The 19,063-nt window shown below is 34.7% G+C and overlaps 2 protein-coding genes across 3 annotated transcripts in view; both read right to left on the reverse strand.

Annotated features, from left to right (window-relative positions):
• Positions 1-19,063, reverse strand: part of LOC132053325 (large ribosomal subunit protein uL5z-like) — a 102,730-nt gene that overhangs the window by 81,362 nt on the left and 2,305 nt on the right. Inside the window, exon 5 of one of the 2 annotated variants that reach the window (XR_009414106.1) lies at positions 18,551-18,800. Coding sequence is in view for 1 of the 2 variants with exons in the window: in XM_059445296.1 (XP_059301279.1) it covers positions 18,605-18,800 (196 nt within the window). In the remaining variant the exon portion in view is untranslated. Of the gene's footprint in view, positions 1-18,493; positions 18,801-19,063 lie in introns of those variants that run through there. The other variant, XM_059445296.1, reaches the window with a different exon arrangement.
• On the reverse strand, positions 10,685-15,432 carry LOC132053324 (probable WRKY transcription factor 65). The gene is made up of 3 exons (XM_059445295.1): positions 15,087-15,432; positions 14,670-14,822; positions 10,685-11,376 (listed from the first exon to the last, which is right to left on the reverse strand). Exons 1-3 carry the CDS (start codon positions 15,251-15,253, stop codon positions 10,914-10,916), a joined length of 783 nt encoding a protein of 260 aa, XP_059301278.1. The 5' UTR covers positions 15,254-15,432; the 3' UTR covers positions 10,685-10,913.

Below are 19,063 nucleotides of genomic sequence, written 5' to 3' on the forward strand. Positions count from 1 at the left end.
GTAGATGGAGAGCCATTATACACCCGCACGCAGCCTCCTCCCCGGTTGCACATGGGTGACGGAGTTGACCAGGCTCACCACTTTGTGCCCCGATGCCAGGGCCGGATGTCGGGACGCAGTCGGGTTCGCATTAGTGCACTGCTACACTTATTTGGAGGCGAGCCTCCGTCGAGGACGGCACCCAATGGGACGTTGTTGATGCGTCATGCCGTTTGTACACCTATTATACTCGGGGGCATCTTGTTCCCGAACTCATCGGTGCCTTTGTCGGTTCACGATATTTGATTTTCTTGGAGCATCCGGACCGCTTGGGAGTCTACGGTTAAGGGTAGCTGCTTTGTTTTGGCGTATCTTTACAGATGCCTATGCCGAGCGTCTATTGGTGCTGTCAGCGATGTGAGTGGATATTTTGCTCTTCTCCAGGTAATATTTTAAGTGTGCGTTTCTTTAATGTAAACAAACCTCTTGACGGACGATGCGGTAAAACTATTTAACTTTACATTATTAATTTAATTAAACGTCTTTTCTACTTAGTGATCAACCGATTTGTATTTATATGTTGCGGCTATTTATATATGGATGCGTCTGTTGCTATATTAGATGGTTTGCGGCCTTTTGCAAAGCGGTGTCGGGGGGTTTGGAGGTCGCGGTGTCCATTGATACACACAGGACATCATAGAGGAACACGTGCCGAGCGTGTCTTACGGCGGTTTGGGCATACACGTAGTATACCCACGACGTCCGTCATGAGCTACGACACTACCGCCGGGACGATCGGGCTGCCGTTGATGATGATTTTACGGCTTTCATGGTCGTCTCAGCTCCACCGTTGGGAGAACGAGGTTGGGAACTTTAGCAGTGGTCGGCCATTTGACTCCCATTGAGGATTACATGCCCTGGTATCATCAGATCACACGCCGATTGATCGGCAACCCAGCTTTGTGTCCCGCAAGGGATGTAGGATACTCGACACTCGCGGAGCAGTACGAGGCACTGGTAAGTTTATCGTATTTAGATTTATTTAATTGCATTAATTGTTACGTTTTAAAAAATAACTTTTTTTTCTTGTTGAACACAAAATGCGGCTAGTGGCCCGATCTGGCGATTACGCATGTTGGGGTTAGAGCATATGCCTTACCCCGGGCTTGCGGGGCTTGCGTCGGAGATGGTACGGATATCCGAGGATGGTATCCGGCAGGCAGGAAAGATTAGGCGCATGTGGGAGCACCAGAGGCGAGTATCGGCCAGGCGCCGAGGACCGGTGCTCCCGGAAGGATGGGGTCATGGCCGGGAGGACGCCCGTCGCCGGAGGATGTCGTCTTTCTTGCTAGAGGACCTGGTGGTGGAGGAAACCATCTAGTAGATAAGACAGATGAGGTCGATCCCATTCCAGAGGACGTTTTACATTTCGTCCGTCCGCGGCCGTTCCGGACGGTGCCGGTGACAACACTGAGGACTCGTCTCGTTTACGCCTGGCGCTCCTACTGTGAGATACTGGGTCTTCGTCACGGTAGGAGCCGAATGCATACATGGAGGAGCGTGATAACATCGATTGGGCGGCGTTACGCGCTTCATTAGCTGATGAGCTGCCTGTGAGGAATTTAGAGGGAGCCAGGATTCTTGACTTCGATGAGTTTTTGATCCCGGTTAGTATTTAAAATACTTATTTGTTCATTTAAATTACTTATTTTAAATATATATATTACTCATTATTTAGTAATATTTTATATTTTTGGATTCGGTGCCGGTCCGTCCACGAGCCATCCACTCGGGCGTTTTCTCATGGGCCTGCCGAGCCGGTGTCCTCGTGTATTTGTCGAGCCACGGGTAAGCTTTTTTATTAAAATTAGTTTTATTCAATATAAGGTCAATATTTAAAATACTTATTTGATTATTTAAAGTACTTATTTTAAATATGTATGTTACTTATTATTTCATTTTTTTCATATTTTAGGATTCGACGCCAGTGGGTCCACAGGAGCGACCCATTCAGGAGCCTTCTCATCAGCCTGCCGAGGCAGAGGTGTCTTCTCATGAGACTATCGAGGCGCAGGTAAGATTTTTACTTAAAATCAATTTTATTCAATATGAGGTAACTATTTATTTAATTTTTATAACCTTTATTTGGACTTCAATTTTTATAACCTTTATTTGGACTTCGAACAGCATCTCGTCCAGGATACTACCTCATATTCTGCACCAGACCCATCTCAGGAGCCTATAGACCCATCTCAAGAGCCTACTCAGGCGCCCGTTGATACACAGGTTTGATTATTCAACAAACGTTAATGTATTCAATAGAAATAAGAAATGGTACTAATTATTATATACTTTTCGGGTTCATCCTTCGGCGCACATGGTGGCGACTCCCAGACGAGGAAGAGGTCGAGTTTCCAGACCCAGGTCAGCATGACGTTCTGCCCGTGCTAGCGGGACCAGATCCCAAGAAGAAGCACATTCTAGTCAAGGGCACACGGGCCAGGGGAAGAGGAGATGATCATAACTTGAAGCGCCCGGTTATTAAGAGGAAAAAGGGCGATGGAGACGATGGCGAGGGCGGTCCGGATGGTATGAGCCTTAGGCCTAAGGATAGTCTCAGGCATACCACATGTGGGACCCATCCACGATAGTGTATATACATTAGTGTTGTACAGTTTATTGTAAATATTATATATTTTTTGCATATCTATTTATATTTATAAATATTATCTAAGTCTTTATTATTATTTATAGTTTCACATCCTAAATTGATAATAAAAAAAAAACGTGACACATTCGAAATAAAGTTAAGCATTAATTTAAAAATAACACGAAACCCTAAAAGATAAATAACGTAAAGCTAATGACTACAAGTCTTCAAACAAAAAAGGACTTCGAGCACTTTTCAACCACTAAAACGACAATCCAAACTTTTGCATATCCTTGATGTATTGAGCCTACCTTATTAATCGTACAAATATAAGTAGGGTTCTATATAAAATATTAAAGTTCTGGAGTCTCAAAGCATGATTAATATACGGCTAAACTACGTAAAAAAGTGTGAAAATGTAATAAGAGGCTGTTTTGGGAAAATGGTGGAGTCCTATAATACTGCGCTAAAGCACTTAACTGCTCCATCACGGTTAAGTGCTTTAGCGCAGTAAAATACTGCGGTAAAGGTACTTTTATACCAAATTTTTTTTTTGGGGAGCATTTTAATTCACTTTGATTTTTAATGGGTCATTTTGGTTCCGGACTCAGGGCAAGGCAGTTAAAGCCACTGCCTTAGGCCCCACATACTGGAGGGCCCCAAAAAAATTTATTACTCCATTACTTAATACTTATAACTATATATATTTCATAAATTATTATTAGTAAATCTATTATAAGTTTTATATTTCTATTGGAATGTGATTTAATTTGTTAGGTCAATGAACTTAAATTTTGAAATAAACATAGACTATGAGGAAAGAAACAATGATGACAATATTGATAATGAAAACCGTGTATCTTTAAGTATGTTTTAGAATTAATTGTTTTTATACACAATGTACTAAGTTATTTTTTTTACTTAAAAAGATTTTAACTATTGCAAAATGTATGAAATTATTTTGACATTCTACTTAGTGGAATATAATTGAGATGATTAGCGGATGAGAATTTGAAAAAGCAATTATAATCAACCTTGACTTTTGTAAATTACCTAAATTTTAGTGAGTAGAGTTAACTGATACTTTCGTTGGTGAAAGCTTAGCTAACCAATGAATGATCGACGATTGCAAATTGATTCTAATACCCTCGTTATAAAAAGAGTATTTAAAATCTTAAGGCCTCTTTTAAAGATTTGGCTTTAGGCCACATATTTTGTTGAGTCGCCCCTGATTTTATTGTTTCTAATTAGTGTTCAATGGAATACATTAAGTGTTTCGGGGACAGTCACATTGTTCCTAATTAGCGTTCAATATGATATATAAAGTGTTTCGGGGTGATATTTCAAGGACAATAAGTTTAGCTAGAAAAGTCATGCATAGGGGATAATTTTAGTTAAGAAAACTCTGACATGACTAAAGATTGAGCTGAAAATAGTAAAATTGGTAGTTTGCAAAGTGCAAGTCCAAAGGTAGGATTTGCGATGTTAAGGCTAACAACAACATAAAATTTTGAAATGATGTTGGTTTGCTCTCGTTTATAACTAAATGAAAATAAATAATTTGAGCCAAACATAAAATCTGACATCAAAAGCCAAACATCATCACTAAGAATGATTAATGGTAGAAATAGGGAAATATTATATTATGCTAATATGCATCATTACGTGGATAATGTTGGAAAAAATCTTGAATTCACGGAAATATTCGTAGCTTGAGGCGTGTCAATTAAGACACTGTCCTTAAGGATATTTCACCCCGGTTAAGGTATATCCCCCAGGATTCAACAAGTTCTTCTAGTACAAAACTAGGAGCCAGAATCTAACAAAGATTAAACAATTTTATGAAACCCAGCAAAAGGAAGTGAGGGTAGAAGAATGTTTTTGTTTCTTTACGTGTATCCTCTATCAAGGAAAAGATATTGGAATTTATAGGCTTAAGAAGTTAAATCAGAGAACTTTTGAACGGCTAGTCATAGAGGCTAATCAAAGCTAGTAAAAGCTCAGCAAATAACGTGGGACTTGAATAAAAATAATAACACTTAATACTATTCAAGGATATCAATGTGGGCCATCAGTTACTATTTCAAAAAGTTGATAAATTACGGTGATATTATTAGAATATCAAATACTCATTAAGAAAGAATGAATCTAGACCATAAAAGGTGACTAAAATTCAACCATAAAGGCTGACCAAAATTCAGTTACAAAACGTTTGGGACAATCAATTTCTTTCATTAAGAAATGCCATGAAGAGCTAATAAACTATAGAATTAATACTCTTATTTCAAAGTAGTCATTAGGAATAGTCCTTCTATTTTTGAGATATTAGATAGAAAATAATATTTTTCTAACAATCCCCCATGTACCTCAAAAATAATAAAATAACTAAAATAAAAAGTTTTGCTGGGTTAACATATATGAGTACAATGCATCGAATCTGGTGTCGCGTAGACTATGAACCAGACCTAGATAAAATAAAATTAAACTTACAGAATAATTGGTGAAGTTTAAAACTTCTATGAATCAAGAATTCTTTTGTAAGTCTAGGGTCTTAATCTATCACATTATACCCTCACAATCTTTGCCGTTATCGCGGTTTTGAGCTAAGAGGCCATGCGCGTGTCCTGGTATTCATGAGTGCTCTAGAAATCCGTCACAATTTCATAGAAGCGGCACCACTCCACACTCATATAGGTCCACCCATCAAGTGTATTCTGCAGAGCAATACACCACCTATAAAGGATATGGTAATGGATTAAGAGTTTATAACTCAACCTCACTTTGTCTTGCAGTATTGCATTATATTCACACACCATAGGAAGGGACGTAATTTAATAGTGCACTTTGATCAACTAATGACTTGTTATTACCCATATGAACCTAATTCATGGGATCTCCAATCACATAGGTTGGGTTACCATCATTGTTAATCTTCTCAAATGACAAAAATCTCATTCCCCTCGATATTTCTTTTAGTCTTGTGAATCGACCAAATTCACCTCAGACATCACATAACTCATGGAAATAGTTCCATCTTCAACAACTTCTCTATCACATCGTGTCGACACAAAAACTCTTAATTTTTTTATTTATTTATTTAACTACTCGTTAAGCAGTTTCTTAACCGCTCATCCTCATCACCAACCAACAATAGATTTTGTTTAGTTGATTTCCATGTTAAGACATCCCTACAAGGATAAACACATTATCATCGATGGATTTTGAGATCCACTTTGCATCATTGTACTCTCTAGTACAACAAAACATCACTATATTTAGTATAACATTACCAAGACACCCCCACAATTTCAAATATTTCAGTCTGAGCAATAATCTTTCCATAATTTTCAGAGAAGTATCTCAATCTTGTGAAGTATCCTATTTTGTACAGGACATAAAAATTTATACACCAAACCATGTCAAAGACAAGTAGACTGAAATGGACATATATTAACGTTCTCATAGAAACATGTTCGATAACATTATTTGCACAATACTTAATTTTGTTAAAGCCATTCCAATACATTTAAAGTTATTCAACAAAATAACATATACATTAAATTTATAACGAAGAATATCATCCTAAAAGATGTAACCTTTTCCAGAACACTAAACCACATATTCACATTGCAACGTCATCAATTATATAGCATTAAATTAGTGAACAATGATAACCCAGGAAAGGAAAATGAGAATTCACCTAATTATCATATTAAAACAATAAAAAACATTACACAGGCACGGACTCACATGATTGCAGATTCAATAGGCTACTATAATATTACTCATCTGCCAATGATAACCAAAAAATTCATAAAAACCAAATAAATGTTTTTGAAGGCATAACATACAATATCCATCATTTTTGTTACTGTTATATGAAAACCATTCATTTTGTCAAAAACAACTTTCAAAAATCTAAAGTTACTGTAGTATAAAATAAACTAATATAGTAAACATTCATTAACAAATATCAAACAACGAAGAGAGACAAGTAAGAAAGCTAAGTTCTTATTTATTCCATGTGTTTTCAACTTTATCATCAGAGAAAACATTTATTCCACATGTTTTCAACTCTAACATGCCAAAGAAAAAAAAACAATCAAGTACTAGTATTTTCACTCAGAACCTGAGAAACATTGAGCACAAATAAACCATGATTACAATACCCTTTGCCCACAAAAACATTGTTCTTGGTTAACACAACCTTATCAGATTCAAACGAAACTTTCACCCCCACTTTTCCTAATAATCCCACTGAAACCAAATTGGTTCGGATATTAGGAACATGCAATACTTCAGTTAAGGCCAAAGTTTTTCCAGATGTGAGTTTGAGAAGAACTTTTCCTTTTCCAAGAACTTGAGCAGTTCTTGAATCACCAAGGTACACCACTTCTTCTCCCTCATTGACTTGGGTGTAAGACACAAAATCAGTTTTATTGGCACAAATATGCCTAGTAGCACCAGAGTCTATCACCCAGTCACTCACACTGGCCACAATGTTCACTTGGGAAATGACCGCAACAATAATGTCATCTGTGCCGGCCGGTTTACTCTTGGCTTAGCGAGGATTGTCATTATTCCCAACTCGTTTCTACACCGAGCATGATGGCCTGGTTTTCCACACACATAACAATTGCCTTTTTCTTGAAAGTTTGATTGTTGGCTTTGAGATTGTAACCGTGTTCCTTTTCATACCAGGTATTTTTGTTGCGAGACTTCTTGTCTTCCACAAGATTGGCATTTGTGGTGATCTCTCTTCCTTTGGCAAAAATTGATTGTTTTCGGTTGGTATCTTCTATGATGATGTGTTTCACCAAATCATCAAGGGATAACTATACATTTGTGCTTCAAATTTTATTTGTAGTCACTCCAAGATTGCGGTAGTTTTTCAATCAACATACCCGCCCACAAACTCGAACCAAAATAATTTTCTCCGACTTAAGATCTTGACTAGTTTGTGAAACTCGTTGATTTGCATCTTCACATCTTTGTCCTCGGTCATCTCTCAGTTGTAAAAATTACCAATAACAAACTTTTGTTTGGTAGCATCTTCAGCAGTATACTTCGCATGCAGCGAGTCCCAAATTTCCTTTGCTTCTTTATTAGAACAATACACATCGAACAACTCGTTAGAAAGAGTACTTAGTATAGTGTGCTTACACACCTTGTTTGCATAAACCCATTGATTTTGTTGAGTAGAAGAAGAAGATTCACCAGGTTTTGAATCTGTTAGCGCAGACGCCACACCATACATGTCAAAAGCAGAAAAAATATGTTCCTGCCATCTCTTAAAATTTTGTCCACCAAAAACTTCCACCTTTGAAACATCAGGGAAGTATTTGGCAAAGTTGTGTGGAGACACAACGGGAACAACAACAGGAGATGTTTGTGCAGCAGGAACACCATCGGTGTTATCGGTAACGGTAGCGGTTTGATCTTTTCCGTGATCCATGACAACAAATAGTAAATATCCTTAAGATTGTTGGAAAAAATCTTGAATTCACGGAAATATTCGTAGCTTGAGGCGTGTCAATTAAGACACTGTCCTTAAGGATATTTCACCCGGTTAAGGTATATCCCCCAGGATTCAACAAGCTCTTCTAGTACAAAACTAGGAGCCAGAATCTAACAAAGATTAAACAATTTTATGAAACCCAGCAAAAGGAAGTGAGGAGTAGAAGAATGTTTTTTTGTTTCTTTCTGTGTATCCTCTATCAAGGAAAAGATATTGGAATTTATAGGCTTAAGAAGTTAAATCAGAGAACTTTTGAACGGCTAGTCATAGAGGCTAATCAAAGCTAGTAAAAGCTCAGCAAATAACGTGGGACTTGAATACAAATAATAGCACTTAATACTATTCAAGGATATCAATGTGGGCCATCAGTTACTATTTCAAAAAGTTGACAGCTACAGTGATATTATTAGAATATCAAATACTCATTAAGAAAGAATGAATCTAGACCATAAAAGGTGACCAAAATTCAACCATAAAGGCTGACCAAAATTCAGTTACAAAACGTTTGGGACAATCAATTTCTCTCATTAAGAAATCTGCCATTAAGGCTAATAAACTATAGAATTAATACTCTTATTTCAAAGTAGTCATTAGGAATAGTCCTTCTATTTTTGAGATATTAGATAGAAAATAATATTTTTCTAACAGATAATTACATGGGGGTTTACAAAAGTAGTACTATTCGATATGCATAGTCTGCCTGACAAAAAGAGTTCCAACTTTGTATGCTTCTAATGCCTCCAAGCAAACAATGGTGAAACTGTCCATTGAAGTTCGGCTCTTGTGTTGGTTGTTCTGAAAATGCTGCTTGCAAAACCTACTATCCAATATACATTTTTATCTCTTATGACCCCATTTAGTTTGAAACCTTTCTCTAGGGCCATCCATTTGATTAGTAAGTGTTAGGTAAGGTCACAGGGGCCGACCTACATATAGCATTGTGGGTGCTCGAGCTTCCATTGACCCCGATGTGAGGTGTATATATATATAGATATAGAAAAAAAAATTAAAGGAAACGTATATAAGTCTGATGGAGTGCTTTGGTTAATACTTGGGGAAAAGGATACGGTGTGGCTACCAGCAACAACGAAAAGGCTCAAAAATGCCCCATTTTAAATCCGATGGAGTGTTTTTGTTAATAATTGGGGAAAAGGACATGGTGTGACCACCGGCAAAAGAAAGGCTCAAAAAGACCTCATTTTAAGTAAATGACCCGAAATAGCCCTCAGGTCAAAATAAAGAAAAAATTCAGCCCTATTCTCTAATCTTCTTCCTTTTAGAAATAAGAAACACACAAAATCCCTTGGGTTCACCACCGCCAGCACTCCTCCTTCACTTCTCTCCACTCCATCATCTTCTCTTCTCCCCATTTTTTGTTTGTGAGGTGTAATAATTTTGGGGGTGTTATATGTAATTATATATAGATTGGAACCAAACAAACAAATTGAAACTGAGGGAGTAGTAAATCGAATTCAATTAATCAGTTCAAAACCATAATCTTCCAATTAAAAATCTTTAGCTACTTTTAAACAAAAAAAAAAAAAAAAAAAGTTCACAAGGTGAAAACTAGTAGAAAAACGATGAAAGACAACAAAATAAAGAGCGTGAGATCAGTCAACTCAGCGAAAAATCAATACTGTATTCCAGAAACATATCAGTAAACCCCTAATTTGATTCAGATCTTGGAGTTCTCTATATATAGGGAGCAGCTTTTTCTTGCTCTTAAATTTTCTCGAATATATATTTTAACAATGTTGGAGATTTCATGATTCCATTAACGATTTACGGAGATGCCAAGGTCTGGCTGGAAAAAAAAAAACATCTCTGGCGAACTCAGATTTCTATTTGTTTGTGTTTGAGCCTGTATGGGCAAGCTGTGCCATTCCTGGGGATGAAACAAATGCTACTGCTGCTCCAATTTCTCTTGCTCGTCGCTCCATTTTCCGACGACTCTTTCATGTATGCTCGTCATTTATACATTGTGTAAAATAGTGTATAGTAATTGTATATGCGTATTATTAGTGTGTATACATTAATACACTGATTATAAGTTGATTATATATTTATTATACATTCATTATATACAAATTATACAATAATGATGCATTTTCTATACACATATTGTAGGGGTACATATTCTATACAACAATGATACAATTTCTATGTATGATACATTTTCTATACATATACGGTAGTTATACATATTATATACAACAATGATACAGTTTCTATACATGTGCTGGAATTAGTTGAAAAAAGGCTATGAAATGGAATTATTTTGAAAAGACTAAAAAATGTCTTTAAGTTTCTTGGGCCATTCAGTGTCAATAGTTTCACTCGGATGATCATTTATGTATTTGTCCTAAATAAAAAATCTTCTCCTTTTTTCTTTCCAAATTAGCGAGATCTTTACATATATAAACAAAAAACAAAAAAATTGTCATAAGAAAATGTTTCGTATCAGAAGACACCACATGTGACACCACCACCTATGCATAATCTTGATAATCCACTTTTTAATGTGAAAATATATATGAGGCTACGTGAAAAAGCATTATTTTTCTTTAGTTAGATAGTTCTTCCGATCATAAGATCCTTTATGAGTAAGGTTAATGGAAGGTCGGAGAAAGTTTATTGGCAAAAGAGAACCATTTCTCACCCAGCAAACTGGCAGGACGCGATGATCTATTGATCAATATGAATCTTGAGAGTGGATGGCTGATCGCCGCCTCCTTGCCCTTGAGTCTTTGGTCGGGGAGGGGCTTGTTATTGTAACCTTTTCTCCGAGTGTATCAGCGACTCCACCCTATACCGTCGAAAAACCACCGAACATTCCGGTAACTCATCGAGATCACCAAATAATGATTGGTCCTCCTCGCCAATCGGCAACATTAGTGCCATATCATCATCAACCCAAGTGGACCCCACCAGCGACGACGTGTTCTCCATCAATGTGGACCCCACATTGGAGAACCAACCCAACTCTCCAGCATTAATCTCTAGGAAGTTGTCGTCATGTTGGTAGGTGAAGATGGCTGATTGATCTTCTGGAGTGGTTGCAGTGGCGGCAGAAGTGGTGGTGGGGTGGCGGCGTTTGGTGGCGGCCGCCAGAAGAGGGTGGTTGTGGTCGGAGGAATAGGTGATAAGGAGCACGGTGGGGTCATGGTGGCTACGGTCTACTTGTTTTTTCGCTGGACAACCTTTTGAGCTACTACATCGATAATATCCTCTGCATGAATTACATGCAATAATGTTAAAAATAACTGATATAAGTTATGTATATCTAATTATTATAGAAGAATTTGTATTTTGTGCAGTTACAATGTAAAAAAGTATCTACACGATCGAATTGTTTCAAATGTAATTATCGAAAATTAATGATCTATAGGATAAATATTGTTGACTTATATTGTAAAAATGATAACTGACCTACTATAACAAATTAAACTTCATTGGTAGTAATACATTTTTCTTACATTATATATAACTCAAATTTATTATGAAATGAAATAAAAGTCATGTTTAAGCAAAAAAAGAAATAAAAGTCATTGGAGATCAAGCTAGGTTCAAATTTTAATAAAGATAAAAAGCTCTAGGCGAAGTTTTTCTCATCGTGTTCAAACCTAAGTGGACGGCTTTATTCAGTACTTGTACTTGCAGAAGGTGACAAGTAACTTACACGATTAAAGGTGTTAAATATATGTTTAACAAGATAGTTGAATGAAATTACACAATAGTTAAAAATACTCACTTGTATTATAAAATCAGAATACAAACATAAAATTATAAATTAAAAAAAAAAATGCAAAATCACCAAGAGTTTGCACTCTGAAATCTTATGGATCCTCTTTTTATTAGTGGATTAAAGAAAGCACTATGATTTGTTCTTTTTAACCAAGAAGGGAGCTTGATCCCATATATGCGTAGGTATAGTATGTGCATTGGGTTAATATAAAATCAACGTTTTCGACATGAAGTATAAAAATATATATAAAGAGTCATTAAAATTCAATAAATAATAGATTGTAAAGTAATAATATTGCAAATGTAATGGGCTCGATAGTAAGAACTTAAAAATTGAATTTATCAAATAAAAATTTTGAATCAGTAAAGGAGATTGTCGAAGTGGATAAAAAAGCTGATTATCCTACTCTTACCCTGCATTTTTATCCGTTAATCTTTTGAAGAACTTATCTTGGTCACTTAGGGGTTGGTGTAATAATGTAACAAGTGGCCATACTATATAAAAAGCAGCAACATGCATTGACAGTTTAATAATAGTTAAGAATAGAAGTATGTCAATAATGGATCGATCCTTCGTTTATGGACATCCACATTAATGTTGTGGAATCCAAATTATTATGAATGACATGAACCCCACTAAGCTAGGAACCATTAATGCAAAGAAATTGATACTTTAAATTCTTGTATCAACGTTTCAATCAATGGAATGGTGATCAAGCAAGAAGTTTAAGGAAACATAAAAACAAATACTGTAGTAGTTTAGAGTTTAGACAAAGTAATATTTCTATAATTAAGGCAATTAGATATATCTTTTAAGAAATGTACAAATACCTTAAAAATAGATAATATAATATAAATCGAATAAAGTATTTCTTTATGACAATAAGCACAAACATAATTTAAATGTAGGCAAAGTGGATAATCTCATTATTACCGGAATAAGAACATGCTTAGCAAGTGGTAATTACTAGCAGATGCGGATGGAGTTATGTAGTCACTGGGTTTAGTTGAACCTAGTATTAACACGTAAACTTAATATATGTGCATGAAAATTACTAATATTTCAACGAATATTAAATTCTGAACTCATAACTCCAAATTATAGAGGAGTGAAGTCGTGTAGGTTGCAACATACAGTTCCCGCCACTTTCATTCAGCATATTTATATTTGGTTGTTACGGTAATATTCACACACACAAAAAAAAAAAATATATATATATATATATATATATGTACACACACTAAATAAAAGAATAACTCCAACACATAGGTTACCAACTACCCTGGCGTTAACTATATAGATACTCCAGAGTCTCTGAAGGAAATTGGACCGGGTCACCCATGTGGGTCAAACCCGGATTCATATTAATTAAGTAAGTAAATATATAATCAGTTATATATTTATAATTTAAATTAGAATTTCAATTATAAGAGGGCAAAAGGTTAGGTAAACAGTTGTGTCTATTCAGTCTTTTAAAGGAGAAGCTTTCTTGCACAAGAAAAGAAGCTGAAATTCTTTTCTCCTCTTGACATAGAAAATTCTTCTCTTTCACTAACTCTCAAGTTCTTGTCAAAGGATTCAATTGAAGATTCTTCTCTTAAAGCAAGAACCAACTTCTACAATAGGTCCGCTATTATAGACTGTGGCTATTTCGTGTAGTTCATGTTTCATAAACATGTGATTGCACTGTGTGTTTGAATTAATTCTTCAGTCTGAATATTCAGTCCCAACACTTATGTACACTAACCTCTTTTAGCTTATTATATCATTAGGTTTTAGCGTTGATGCCTCTTCTCAGGGACGGAGCTCGCTCATCGGGTGGGGATTCGTTCGAACCTAGTAGCTTTAGTCAAAACCTTATATTTGTGTAAAGAAATTTATTGAGCATATACAATTAAATTATTACTTTAGAACCCATTAACTTTAAAAACTAAAATTCCGAACCCATAAACGTCAAATCCTGCCTCCACCTCTGCCTCTTCTCCATATGTGTTAGCTCCTATGCCTATCACGAACTTGAATCGTCATATGTAATTTATAAAAAATTAGAATTGCCGATGGACCTTTAGTTGGAAATTCGTTAAAATTGTACTCGTCGCAACTGTTTCCAACAGACTTTTCGAGCGAAACATTGGACGAAAATTCTGATTTTTCTAGTGATGATGACTTATGATGTATGCTAATAAGCTTCACACGACCATAATTTACCCCATAGAAATGTTGAACAGAAATGATTTTTTTGGTTAATTGTTAATTCAGTTATAAAAATTCATTCCATATGTCATCTAAGAGAAAAGTTCTGTTAAGTTCTTAATAGTAGTCAGCAGACCTATATATATTCAGTAAAAAGCAGACTGAAGCTTCTACCATAATGGCTAATTAGTGGAAGAATTTGGAAATTTGCATTCTGCTTCAAGTGATAACATTATCAGAGAATACGACTTTTCTGTCTTAAATTATTTGTTGTGATTTCTAAAAATAGTTATCTTAAATTATTTGTCATTTTTAGAAGTTCAAGATAAAATTAATTATTTCTTTCTATTTTATCATTAGTAGTAATTCTTTTTGGGTACTTCAAACACCTCAATAGAGTAAATATTTAATGAAGATAGATTATATCTTGTTAGGGTAAAATAGTCACACACAAACAAAACCTCCTAACTTATATTTTTTTAAGGAGCGGGTAAAACATAAAGACGACAAATAATTTGAGACGGAGGGAGTAATTCTTTTACTGAAATTCAACAGGAATTAAATTGAACAAAACATTAATTTACCTGGGATAAAGTGATCCTTTAATTGGCTTTTGGCCATACTTCCTCCAAGACCAAGAATCAGATGGAGGATAAACTTCCCCTTTGTAATTACTTCTTGATCCATCACAGTCCCTAATTGGCACTGATATTACTCTTTTCTTTGCTCCTCTTTTACTACAATAATTCAAAAACTAAAACATATTCAGTTCCTATATATATCACCACTCATCCATACATCATAGTCACTATCAGAAAATCGCCAATTTCCGGTTGAATCTGTCGGAATTTGGTTTGTCATACTAGTTTTCGATAGAAAAATTGTCGAGAACATTACTGACGAGTCAAATTCAGACAGATTCAATCGCAAATTACCGATTTTCTGATTGTGAAACCCCCTCCCAAAAAAATAAACATAAAAAGTATTAAGAATTTACAAACCTGAATTTTCTAGGTGATGACATGCTAACTTCGGCTACTTCATCGCCAGTTAAAGGACTCTCAGCTGAATTTCCTGCAGAGTCTTCTCTACAGTGTTTCAATTTTATCGAATGCCTGGAATTGTCTTGCTTATGAAAAAATGGATCTTTTTGTAGCACACCTTCCATGACCAAAAACTAAAAAGCTAGCTATTGTTGGAATCTTGTTGATCTCATTTAGGTACTTATACTTCAATAATATCAAGAATTTATCTTTGGGAAAGAAATACGTATGAACTTTGAAGGCTTTAAATATGAGCTGTTGTCTAAGGAAGAAGGATGAGTGATGAAATTTGGCTTACAATATATATATATATATATATATATATATATATATATAGTTATAGTTTTTTTGACAGATTGGCAAAAATATATTTATTAAGGACGTGGGAGCAATTAAGACATAATAATCGTGACAAAGGGTGCCGTGTTCATAATTCATATGCAAGAAAAGACATTTTTTAAGAGGGCCCCTACTCTTAATTACGTGATGAGCCATGCAATGTTTATTACATTATTTTATACGGTTCCGAAACCAGAAATATCGTTAAGGATGTTCAAGATTAAATACATGTGTAAAAAATAATTTTTGATATATATAATTAGTAAAAAGAATTTGTATATGCAATATAATTTTTTGAAGACGGATTTTCAACTGATCATCCTTCATTGTATGTGGCTATGCCTCTGATTTTATATCAAGTTGGCTACTTTATTATATTAAACATTAGTTACATTAAAATACGACTAAAAATATAAATTAACGACGGACAAATTCTATAGCTAAGTAGTAAAATTTGTGCTAATTTTATTGTGCAACGAATTGAAAATTTTGTTACCTACGGTTATTTAAAAACAGATCCTCGGTGAACTTTATAGCTAAATCCAATTTTTTCTGTTAGTAAGAAGGGTTGATAATGGCATCTTGGTATTATTATATGAATTCACTTAGCTTCTAGGTAAGGGTGAGATAATGTGAAAGACTGATCAAATTAATCAGGATTTTAAACATTTTGTACTTGCGTTTTTTTTGGTGTTACATCTCGTGTCTGGCGTTTAATATTCATTTTGGAGTTTGATTAATTTGAATTCTTGCAACAAAATGCTACTTTGGGTGGTGTTGCTCTCCCTAATTAAAGTGATTCCATTTTAAGATTTTAGAGCATGTTTCACTCCTAAAATGATAAGGATAAAGTTGGTACGTGGCTCAAATTATTTATTCCAACATCAATTTTTTCTTGTTGAGTTTTTTTATTTTTATTTGTTATTTTTTATTACCAACCAAGATTATTGGGCAACTAATTCCAGCATAATAAGTACAATATAAAACAATAACAGGATTCTAGTAACGATTTAGGCCAGAGCTGAAAGGATAAACCGTAGTGGCAACACTAATTAATTCAATTTAGGACTGGAATATGGGGTAATATCATCAATAATGATGATTACAAAATAATGTGATTCTTCTTTTGTTGAATTAATTATATTAAATTTTGACTAAACAATCAGATACACCGTTGCTTGCTAGTTGCTCCCAAGGAAAATAAGGGTGTCATAATATTATTGGTTAATTTTCCTCAGTAATTATTCCCCAAAAATCGATGTTGTATACTCCCTCCATCCATGTTATACTTGTCTCATATATTAAAAATAGATGTATGCTTTTATTTGTCCAGTTTAAAAAATCAAGAGATAATTTACAATTTCATACCTATTTTACCCTTATTATTAATTATTTAGTTGGAAATTTCAAGAAATTGCAGTGGATGAACAATTTTTAAAGTATGTTAGATTGATTTTAACAATCAAATAACTTAGTAATAATTAGGGTAGTATAGTAAAATTGTCATTTTATTTATAACTCCTTAAAGTGTGTGTCAAATCAATACATGACATAAAAAAAATGGAGGGATAGATGGATTATAAAAGAAGAATGAGTCAAGATCTTCTTCGTTAATTATATCTCAAATTAATATTATAGCTTTTCCATTCAAATTAATATTATATATGTTCCGCAGAAAAGAGAACAATGAGTTGAGGAATTGACCTGATGTGGTATTTATTGTAAATCCTGTTGCACTACGAATAAGTCTTAACTGGTATACAGATGCAATCTTTAGCCATCAGAGAAAAAATTATTGAATCAGATATATCTGGGATGACTGTTTACCCAAATAGTCGACCAGATTTACTAATTTATTAATTTACAAGCGGATATACATAAATTATATACTAATTATCAACATATTATATGTGAATTATATATCCGCCTATTACTTTTATTTAAGCTATGGGTGAAGCAGCTATATTTAGTTGATTCTTCATTATTGCATAAGAAGTGTATCCACTCCGAAAACGAACAATTAGCATCATTACAAATACTCTTTAGTTTTATGCTAAATCTCTATATAACACAAAAACTTTGTTTGTACACACAAGAAATCTGACAAATGCAAAAAAGAAAAAAGAAAAAAAAGAAAAAAAGGTAAAATTATCTTGCTATTTCAAATTGTAAAGAATCAATGTTGAAACCATTTTCCCCCAAAAACCCCATTGTGAAAAGATTTTTTTCTTCCTTCCCTGTATATTAGTGCTTTAATATGACAATATTTTTCTGTCGTCCAGTACACCTTGAGACTCTGATAGAAAATCTATTTATCGCATTCAAAATCATTAATTTGATTGTCTCTTTTAACTGATTGAATAACTTACTGTAACACTTAATTGTTCTTTGATCAGTAAAACCAAGATCCGTTAACAGAAGAGGACCAAGATTGTGCTGGGTTGCTGGCTATGTACATCAAGATAATGCCTATGGGATTTGTATTCATCTTTTGTTTCCATTTTTGACATATTGCAAAAATAAGCATGATTGGGTTTAAGAGCAAGACAAATAACATATTTTTCCCAGCAATTAAAGCCCGGTATATTTCTTATTAATTAGTATGATTTGTGAATAAAACTACATATATCGATCCTCGCATCAAAATTGCATAAAAATTCACTTCTCTCAATAAAAACAATCTATGGCTGCACAAATCCTTATGTTAGGGGCTACGCTAATCTTTTCTGTATCAATCCAATTTTATCAGGAAAAGAATAGGGCAGCCCGGTGCACTAAGCTCCCGTTATGCGCGGGGTCCGGAAAAGAATAAAATAGCCATATAAGGACAAATAAACCATGTTTCGAGCCGACGCTCTTACTAATCAGGGCATATTCGTGAGACAGATCTTGGATTCCTTGCAACATTTGGAACTCACCATCAAAAAGGAGGTCAAAATTAAAATCATCTGATAGCCAAAACGAAAACAAACAAACAAACATATCCTGATACCAAATAACATAAAATCTCCAAAACTTTTTAACAATAACATAAAATCTCCAAAACTTTTTAACTCGTCTAAGAGTATTGAATGTTGGTCTACAAAAAACATAAAAAACTTGCTCGGAGACAAACTGATCCAACAGTGGATTTCAACTTACGAAATGTTTGAGGATTTGTTAAGGATAACACCTTCATATTTGACCTGGAACCACTTCATTGCATCATCCTTTGTTACCCTGTGCTGAATTCCAACACGAGACTTGCACCTACGACGACGAGCAACACGGTATCCTGGGCGCTCTAGCACAACATAGAAATCCATACCATAGATACCGGTTGAAGGGTCATACCTATAAAACAGATAAAAGAAGAGGATGTCTATCGAATTAGTAACAACACAATCGCTGTACAGGCGTAAATACAGAGCTTGACGAATAATATCCTACACTCATATAGTATGATGTAGGGCTGGCTAACCATCCAATCCGACCTATTATATATGGGTTGCATAACTGACCATATAAAAATGGATCAAATATGGATATTATCCGCTAAAAATGAATATCCAGATGGGTAATATGGATATCCATATTATCAATATCCATTTGTCCAC

Source organism: Lycium ferocissimum, chromosome 4, assembly GCF_029784015.1.
Source record: "Lycium ferocissimum isolate CSIRO_LF1 chromosome 4, AGI_CSIRO_Lferr_CH_V1, whole genome shotgun sequence".
Taxonomy (NCBI): Eukaryota; Viridiplantae; Streptophyta; class Magnoliopsida; order Solanales; family Solanaceae; genus Lycium; species Lycium ferocissimum.